Genomic DNA, 10,016 nt, shown 5'->3' on the forward strand with positions numbered 1-10,016 from the left:
AAAACTTCTCCAAGACATTGGAAAGAAATGGAAATGACTGCAGAGAACTAATCCTCAGCAACTTTTTGTTATGTTTACTACTTTTGGTTTGCTCTGGGTATATCTAGAGGTTGAGGAGGTAAAGAAGAGTAGGTCTTAGTTCTCCCTTCTCTTTCCCTTTCCTTCTCTTCCCTCTTCTTTCTCTTATCCAGAAAATCCCAGTGTAGCTAGCCAACCAGATGGGCTAGGGTTACTAGTGTGTCAGGCTTGATGTGAGGGAAGAAATCATATTTCCACTCCACTCGTCTTCCTCTGCCTCTCACCCTACTACAAATCCTAATCAAAGCCCATCTTGGACATAAACCACCAGTTGCCGTTGAGGTGACTAAGACTCATGGTGGCCCCATGTGTGTCAGAGTAGAACTGTGCTCCACAGGGTTTTCAATGACTGATTTTTCAGAAGTAGATCCCTAGGCCTTTCTTCCCAGGCATCTCTGGGTGGACTCGAACATCCAACCCTTCCATTAGCAGCCAAGCACGTTAACCATTTGCACCACCCAGGGACTCCTGTCTTAGACATAGAAGAAGCAGAAATTTATGGACATCACTAGGCTTGAGGGAAAAAACTACAAACTGTTCTCCTCGTCCTGACAAAAAGGAGTGGAGCAAACCATGTGGCTGGACTTAAATTGTGTGACCCAGAATGACTAGGAGAAGGGGGCTCTAACCCCAGGGTAAAAAAAAAAAAAACCCCAGGGTAAAGGAGACAGGAAAGACGAGGACTTCCCAAGGACAGGACAGAAAGCTTAAGTCTCATTTCTGGTCTGAAAGACCTGGATATAGAGCCCAAGTTAAAATCTCCAGAAGCAACGTTAGGTGAAAGAGGACCTTGGAGCACAGAAAAGATGAAAGTGTTACCCACCTGGTCAGTAGGTATTTTTGCATTCCATTTTGTAGCTTTGGAGTATGGCTGGCTTTTTGGAGGTGATAGGTGAGTGTTTGAGTTGAGGGGAGTTGAAGTGTAATTGCTACTTAGCGGGCAGATAAAAGAAAATAGTAGCTGGGTTTAGTTTCTTGGTTGTGGTTTACCTCCTCCACCATCCCAGCCAAATAATATATATTGTTGTTTTGAAGAACAGTTGTCATTTGGACATGAACAAAGAAAGCATTTATTAATGTTAAGCTACCGTTTAAGCAGAATTCTTAGGTGGTGCAAAGAGTTAATGCGCTCCGCTGCTAACCAAAAGTTTGGAGGTTCAAGTTCACCCCATGGCACCTTGGAAGAAAGGCCTGGTAGCCTGATCCTGAAAACTCAGCCATTGAAAATCCTGTGGAGCACAGTTCTATTCTTACACACGTAGGGTTGCCATGAGTCAGAGTCAACTGACAGCAACAGGTTTACTGTCATTGTTTCAGTGGAGGAGTGTCAGAATGTTAACCCACTTCAAAGCAAAGGACTCTGGCAGCCACATGCGCACTGATAGCAGAATGTGCTGGTTAGGACGATCGTTATCTGTTTGTTAAAGCAATTACAAGTTCTCTCATTTGTTGTCTCCTTTCCCTGATAGCAGCAGGAAGCTACATTTCTACTCAAATAATCCACTGCACAGACTTCTCATTAGCTTAGGCTGACTCTGCTAGGATTCTTAATATAAATCCCCACCAAGGCGCAATACCAGGAGTGGTAAGGGAAAATATCTGGATTCTGGAAGAAGGAAAAAACAAAAACCAAAAAAGGCTAAGAAGAAGGGAGCAATTAAGAGGGGGCAGAATGGGAAAGATACAAAAAGGACCTGGGAAAATCAGAGAAATGGGAAGAGAAGAAAGGTGGAAAAGAAAAAGAGAAGAGTTCAAGGAACACTAACAAAAATAATAGCTAACTTACTGAGCACTAAGTACTGTGTCAGACACTGCTCCAAGCACTTTCCTTATAGCAACTCAATTAATCCTCATAACAACACTGCGAGGTAGATTAGCATTGTATCTCCATCTTTTCAATGAGAAAACCAAGGTACAGAAAAGTTAAGTAACTTGCCCACAGTTACCCAGCAAGTAAGTTGCCAAGTTGGGACTCCAGCTACTTCTCAACTCAGCCAGTAGTACTCCCTCTGGCCGCACATTTGAATCCCCTGGGAGCTTTTAAAAATCTTGAAGCCCAGGTCACACTGCAAGCCAAGTACATCAGAGCCTCCAGGAACGGGACCCAGGCATCAGTTTGCTGGTTTTTCATCTCCCAGATGACTTCAGTGTGGATTGAAAGTTGAGCATCACTGCGATAGATCAAGCTCAATCCAAATTTGAGTATGAAAAGAAGACCACATGTGAAACTTTCTTCCATTAATTTTTCCTAAAGGCCGGATTCTGGGAGAGAATTGCTACAGGACATAGCACAGGTTACCAAAGGTAAATTTGGCAGAATTCACAGTCTTGCTGAATGCCCACCGTCGTTCCTGATGGTTAGATCTGTGGATTTGGGCACCTTGACTGTGCAGTTCTATTATTGTTCTTAAACTATCTTGAGTGTGTGTGTTCAACTACGAGAATGAGAACTTGCTGGAACCCCCAAATGTGTGTCTGCATCTGGAATTATTTTCTTGCACTCTTGAATTTCTGCTCTTGCCAAGAACAGCTCAACAATCTTTCTTCCCCCAGCTGTTTACATGCCATCCCACCTGACCTATACGACTGACCCCAGCCCTCTGGAGCTCACCTTTATTTGAACAAACATGAAGAATAACAGTATCCTATATATAATAAATCCCTTTACCTACTTCATTCCTTCCACGACCTTATGAAAGAAATATCATTGCTGTCTTAAAAATGAAGTTGGAACCCAGAGAGATTCGATGACTTGTCCAAAGTCACACAGAAACTATGTGGAAGAGAGATAGAACTCAAATGAACTCTTGGCTTTCCAAATCCATGGCTCTTTACAGAGGTGCTCTCTGTCAACTTAAAGGAAGTCCCTGGGTGTTGCAAACGTTTAATGCACAGCTCCTAACCTAAAAGTTGGTGGTTTGAGTCCCCCCAGAGGCACTTTGGAAGAGAGCCCTGGTGATCTACTTCCCAAAAATCAGCCGCTGAAAATCTTATGGAGCGTAGTTCTGCTGTGACACACATGGATCTCCGTGGGTCGTGTTGACTCGACGGCAACCAGTTTTTGTGAATTTAGGGAGCAACAAAATCAAGGAAACGAGAGGAAGTTTAAAGGGAAGTTAATTTGCAAAGTGCAGCACTCCTTAAATAATGTTGCCTCCCCTTTCACTTTACCTCACACCTGACTCAGGTCTTCATGGTCCATGGATCGATTCACAGCTGCCTTGCCCTCAGACTTTATTCCCAGTGCCCTAGGTACAGTTCCTTTCAGATCAGCCTCTATCAGAGAGCCAACAGGAGAAGATTGGGAAAAACCACAACCACAGCTCTTAGAGGAGGGACAGAACCATCCCATTTGGGTTTCCTGCCTGCCCTTCAGAAGACCCCACTGTGGCCAGCTGGTTCTCTCACTGCAACACCTCCTGAGAAAATCTGTGCTAGGGAAATGCCTGGCCCAGGTGTACAGCCAGAGGGCCAGAGAACTCAGTCTGCTATAGAGAGCTCTCCCTTAACTGGATCAGATATGCATGAGAGAGAAGCTTCGTAGATGTGCCTGTAATCAACAGTGCTCCCTAATCAGTTCCAGGACTGTGTGAATGAGGACCGGAAAAGTTTCTTTCCCAACTCTGCAGCCTGGGGAGCAAGGAACCAGTAATTGAGTCCAGGTTCCCCAGTGTTATGTCCTGGAGTGTATGAGTCAATATGTACTTTCGCAAAAGGGCTTTCTAGGCAGCAGAGACCCGTGAAGAGTGCCTCTGGACACTGATTCCAGACCTCAGCACTTGCCCTTAGCCAGGTGCAGGGAGAGGACCTGAGCAGCGCCTTCTTAGACGAGGGCTTCGCAGGCACTGGTGGTGCAGAGTGGAGAGTGAGAAGTGAGCAGGACAGCCCATGTGCAGGAAATGCAGATTGCCATGGCACGTTTGTGGTTCTGAGCTCAGCTCTGGCAGAGTTTGAGTGTCAGTGGAGAGAGAGGAAGACAGGAGAATGGGGAGCAGGGAGGTCTTATAGCTGACTCCAGGGTGGGGAGCAACCCTGACAAATTTCTGTTGCCCTTGACTCTAATAAAAATCAGTTGCCATGGAGCTGACTCCAGCTCATGGCAACCCCATGTGTGTCAGAGCAGATTTGTTCTCCATGGAATTTGCAGTGGCTGATTTTTTTTTTGGACGTAGATGACCAGGCCGTTCTTCTGAGGCACATGAGTGAACTCAATCCTCCACCTTTCAGTGAGCAGTCAACTGCATTACCAGCTGGCACCACCCAGAGACTCTTAAAACCAAAGGAAGTTTTTTTGTTGTTCATTTTTTTTAATCCTCTTTAAATTTAATTTGTGACACTGTTGCTATACTTTTCCAATTAGATTTTGAGATTATTTCCCCAGTTTAATTATGTGAATTATGTAGAGGAAATTGCAAAGGAGAATTGATCTTGAAACTTTTGAAGGAGTCTAAGAGATGAGCTATGTAGTCCAATCCTTGTAGTTTACAGAGGAGAAAATTGAGGCCTAACAAGCATAATCACTTTGCCCAAGGTCACTGAGCTGGCTAGGGAGAGACCTACAAATAGAATATACTGGTTTTTCTGCTCTACTGCACTGCTTCCCTGTGCCATTTTGCCTGGACTGAGGCTCTGTAGGGCGGACAGTGGGACAGATCTGTAAATGCTCCAACTTGTCATTGGAGAATTTAGACTAAATCAGTGGCCACAAATTTCAGCCCTTCAGCCAAACTTCATCTGTCACATCATGAGGAATAACTTGCCAGAGAGGGGGCTGCAAATCCAAACCAGATCCTTTTCCACTCCTCAAGGGGCCAGTTCCATCATACGGCACTGAAGCCAAGTGTTTCCAGCAAGCCTGAGCAGTTGCATTTTAGGGTTTGATTGTTTGAGCTGTCATAATAAATGAAAGCTTCTAGATTAATGTGATCTCTTCAGCAGAAGGTTGGACCCAAGTTAGCTTCTCATGCTGCTCAACAGGGAGGATAAAGGAGAAAAGTCCTTGTTTCTGAGGATCCAGTGCCTCTATGGAGTAGAGGGTCCTGCAGAAGGGGGTGTGCTCACAGGCCAAGGAGGTGCCACTTTCAACACCTGTCTTTACATAAATCGCGATCACCTAAGACGCACATGTGTTTGCATTGCCATTGGCCTTTGAAATCTTGAGCATTTGTTAAGGGGGAGGATCAGCAATAATTAAACCGAAGGCGCCAACCCAGGGTCTAGTTTTCCTTAATGTATGAGTTGTTTTCATTATATTGTATCGCAACTGTGAGAAAGGCACACCGCTTCCAGGGACATTATTCTCTAGGCCATGACTCGATTATTTGTTTCAGTCTCAGAATCTGAGTGTTTTGCCAATAGTTCCAAAATTAAATGCTGAAATTTAAAAAAAAAAAATTATTCTAGTCAATAGGATATCTTAGAGAAGCTAGAGAAAAAAAAATCAAACCAAAGGCAAGCTGACTTCTATAACTTTAAAAAAAAAAAAAAAAGCAACAACTTAATTTAGGAAAATGTTTGGAGTTCTGAAAGTTCAACTCCAAGACCACTGTGGATTCTAACATTTGCTCTCTCCAACCCCACCTCAATGGATAAAGGTTACTAGGGTTTATTCGATACAGGAAAACACTGTTTGCAGGGCACTTCTTCATTGTGTAATGATTCTGCCTTCAGGTTTGTGTTCACCAACCAGGAGTACTGCCCTTTTCAATCCAGGACTCTGAGCAAGAGCCGCCTTCCCACTCATTAACTCAGCAAACTGAGTGCATCCTATACTTCCACTGGAGGTTCAGAGGTGATCAAGAGAGAGCCTCTGCCCTCAGGTACCTCATGGTTGAATAAGGAGGTAAACAAGAAAATAATTTCTTACAAAACAGGAAAGAAGGGTTAAGAATATAGAGTTTGGAATCAGACGGATATAAATTCAAATTTAGCTCTGCCACTTACTACGAGTGACAGATCTTGGGCAAAATTTGACTTCTTTCTCTAAGTCTTAATTTTCTCCTCCATAAAATACCTCCTGGAGCTGTTGTGAAGATTTAGTGATGTATTGTGTATTAAAGCCCTCAGCACAATCTTTGGAAAATAATAAGCACTCACTGAATGTCATCTACTAGTAAAAAGTATTGTATATAATTAGGTGTATATATAGGGTGCTACGGGAGTACAGAGAAGGGGGATTGGAAGAAGGCAGGAAGGGATGATGTCAAGGAAGGCTTCCAGGACATAATGACACAGGCTATATTTTGAAGAATAGGTTGAAGTCAGTAAGATGGATGAAGGGAAGATAAGAATGTTTCAGGCAGGAAAAGAACCTTCATAAGCCCAGAGTCATGAGAGAACCTAGGATGTTTGAGGAACATGGTATGAAAGTAGCTTAATATGGCTGGAGAAAAGGGATATTTACAAAAATTGAGGCTAGAGGAAGCTAGGACCAGACTGAAGAATGCCTGTCACCACTGTTACTTAAAACTATAGTAGAGGTATTAGCCAATGCTATATGGCAAGAAAAAAATGAGAAGTATAAACGTAGGAAAAAAATAAAACTACTATTATTTGCAGATGTAATTGTATAAGAAATAAAACAAAAAGTCCATGATAAAAAATATTTGAATTGGCAAGAGTTCAGAAAATTAGATTCAATATACTAAAATCAGTAATTTTTCTAAAAATCAGCAGGGATATATTAAAAATGTAATAAGAAAGAAGAATCCAATCACAATAGAAACTACAAAGTATTTAAGGATCAATCTAACAAAATCTACAGGAAGAAAAATATTAAAAGTTTAAAAGTGATTTAAGCTCACCGTTTAAAAATTCAAATAAGGAAATGAAAGTTACATACAGCCTCACCACTCAGAAGTAACCTCTGTTAAAATATTGGGGCCATTCTTTCCAAACTGTAACCGTATTTAAAAACTGTTTATTCTGTCACTTTAAAAATGTGTGATATATTAAGCAGAAAGAAGGCAAAGCTTCTTTAAAAAGCGTATGTAAAGCTGTTGTAAGAAAGTAGGTAACCTTAACTTAAACAATTGCCATAGCGTCAACTCCGACTCACGGCGACCCCGTGTGTCTCAGAGTAGAACTGTGCTCCACAGGGTTTTCAATGGTTGGTTTTTCAGAAGTAGATCACCAGGCTTTCTTCTTAGGCACATCTGGATGGACTTGAACCTCCAGCCTTTTGGTTAGCAGCCGAATGTGTTAACTGTTCACAACCATTAATCTCAGTAGCTATCCCCATTAACCACCCAGGGACTCCAAGGAAATAGGTAGAGGTTATAAAAGAGAATATCATCAGGAAGCAGCAGAAGTTAAAGATGAGATTTCTGGATGAGTAGCAACACATTGAAAATCCTGTGGGGCAGCTCTACTCTGACACACATGGGGTCACTATGGGTTGGAATCAATTCAACGGCAAGTGGTTTTTAGAAACGTGTAGGCAGAAGACACCTCCATTTGAGGACCGGATTATCTGAGTACCATGTTATGTTGACTGACTACAACAGATTTATGTCTTGATCAGGAAAAGAATGCCCCTGGAAAGGGCTCTGAGACTTTTTATTTTAATTCCATCCTTCTTATACACAATTCTTACCCCTTATCTGCTTAACAAGGAGCCCTGGTTGGACAGTGGTTAAAGTGTTCGGCCACTAACCAAAAGGTCAATGGTTGGAGCTCTGCAGGAGAAGGACGTGGTAGTCTGCTTCCATAAACATTTACAGCCTTGGAAACCCTATGGGGCAGTTCTACTCTGTCTCATAGGGTCATTTAAAGAGCCTTGGTGGTACAGTGGTTAAAGCAATTGACTGCTAACTGAAACATTGGCAGTTCAAAACCAAGCAACTCCTCAGGAGAAAGATGTGGCAGTCTGCTTGGAAACTATGGGGTTGCTATGAGTCAGAATCAGCTCGATGGCAGTGGGTTTGGTTTTGGGTTCATAGGATCGCTGTGAGTCGGAATCGACTTGACGACAGTAGGTTTTGTTTGGTTTTATCTGTTTAACTGTCCTCCCTCCCCACTCTGTTTTAAAAACAAAGCAAAACCAAAAAGGCCGGTGAATAGTTTGGCACTGTATGCTAGAGTTGAATATGCATCCAGTGTGAGTCCTGGAAAACATGTTGACTGAACCTCCTGATATGTCTTTGGCTTTTGCTCCACAGACCGCCCAGGCTTGCTGAACGTGAAGCCCATTGAGGACATCCAGGAAAACTTGCTGCAAGCCTTGGAGCTCCAGCTGAAGCTGAACCACCCCGAGTCCTCTCAGCTGTTTGCCAAGCTACTCCAGAAAATGACAGACCTCAGACAGATTGTAACAGAACACGTGCAGCTATTGCAAGTCATAAAGAAAACAGAAATGGACATGAGTCTTCACCCACTCCTACAAGAGATCTACAAGGACTTGTATTAGCAAAAGAGTCCTAAATCACTGACAAAGCTTCCTTCCTCAAACTGCACTATTATTTTGAGGGAAAATCTGACACCTAAGAAATTTACTGTGAAAAAGCATTTAAAAAAAAAAAAGGTTTTAGAATAATAGATCTATTTTAAGCATATTGTTTATAAAGATACATTTACAATTTACTTTTAATATTAAAAATTACCATATTACGACATTGCTGGGAGTATTTGAAGTCTGAGTCTGGTGTGTTTCCCACCCACCCCCTTGCACTCCCCCCCGCCCCTCTTTTTATTCTCAGTCGTCTTTATTTTTTTCCTCTCTTTCTTCCCTTCTTTCTTTCTCCCTCCTTCCCTTTCTTCCTTCCTTCCTTTTATTTTTTTATTATTGTATTTTAAACAAGGGTTTACAGAACAAACTAGCTTCTCATTAAACAATTAGTACACATCATTTTGTGACATTGGTTACCAACACCATGACATGTCAGCGCTCTCCCTCCTCAAACTTGGGTTCTCTATTACCACCTTTCCTGTTCCCTCCTGCCTTCTAGTCTTTGACCCTGGGCTGGTGTGCCCCTTTAGTCTCATTTTGCTTTAGGGGCCTATCTAATCTTTGACTGAAGGGTAAACCTCAGGAGTGACTCCATTACTGAGCTAAAACAGTGTCTGGGGGCCATACCCTCAGGATTTCTCCAGTAAGTGTGGTCTTTTGTGTGTGTGTGTGTGTGAATTTTAATTTTTCTACATTTTTTGCCAGCTCTGTCCGGGACCCTCTATTACGATCCCTGTCAGAGCAGCTGGTGGTTGTAGCCAGGCACCATCTAGTTGTGCTAGACTCAGTCTGGTGGAGGCTGTGATAGTTGTGTTCCATTAGTCCTTTGGACTAATCTTTCCCTTGTGTCTTTGGTTTTCTTCATTCTCCCTTCCTCCCTATGGGGTGAGACCAGTGGAGTATCTTAGATGGCGACTCACAAGCTTTTAAGACCCCAGACGCTACTCACCAAAGCAGAATGTAAAACATTTTCTTCATAGACTATGTTATGCCATCAATTTAAAACTTTTCTGAACCCTACACACGCAGGGTTGCCATGAGTCAGAGTCAACACCATGCTATTTTTTGTTTGTTTTTTTATATCTGCCTTAACAATCACAGCTTAAGAGGGAAGGGAAACTTCAGTACCAAAAACTTCTCAGAATATGTGTGTCGTACAACCTGCATGTGCTAATTTGGGTCATATCCCCATATTTACCAAGAATTCAGATTTCTTCCATAATCCCAACCCAGTTGTTCACTCACCAACAGCAGCCTATGCAACACTCCTATTGATGGAATACAAACACAAACCCAAAAGCGCAATGGCAAGTATTACCTGAACACTGCACTGCTAGCAATGGTGGGTGATACAGAAGTGTTTCAGGATTTGATACCTGTCAAAAAGAATTTATAATGGAATTGAGGAGAAAAGATCCATCTGCTTAGACCAGGTTATAATACACAATAGTAATCATGTGCCAAATGAATGGTTCAGACTCTTAAATGGTGT

General features: G+C 42.4%; 1 protein-coding gene across 4 annotated transcripts in view; it reads left to right on the plus strand.

The window, feature by feature from the left end:
• Positions 1 to 8,683, plus strand: part of PPARG (peroxisome proliferator activated receptor gamma) — a 152,465-nt gene extending 143,782 nt beyond the window's left edge. For all 4 annotated transcript variants that reach the window (XM_049861982.1, XM_049861981.1, XM_049861980.1 and 1 more), the window contains one exon: positions 8,238 to 8,683. In XM_049861982.1, the coding sequence (XP_049717939.1) occupies positions 8,238 to 8,485 (248 nt within the window). In that variant the 3' untranslated portion in view covers positions 8,486 to 8,683. The remainder of the gene's footprint in view (positions 1 to 8,237) is intronic.
• Positions 8,684 to 10,016: the final 1,333 nt, after the last annotated feature.

The sequence above is a fragment of the Elephas maximus genome, chromosome 20 (genome assembly GCF_024166365.1).
Source record: "Elephas maximus indicus isolate mEleMax1 chromosome 20, mEleMax1 primary haplotype, whole genome shotgun sequence".
Taxonomy (NCBI): Eukaryota; Metazoa; Chordata; class Mammalia; order Proboscidea; family Elephantidae; genus Elephas; species Elephas maximus.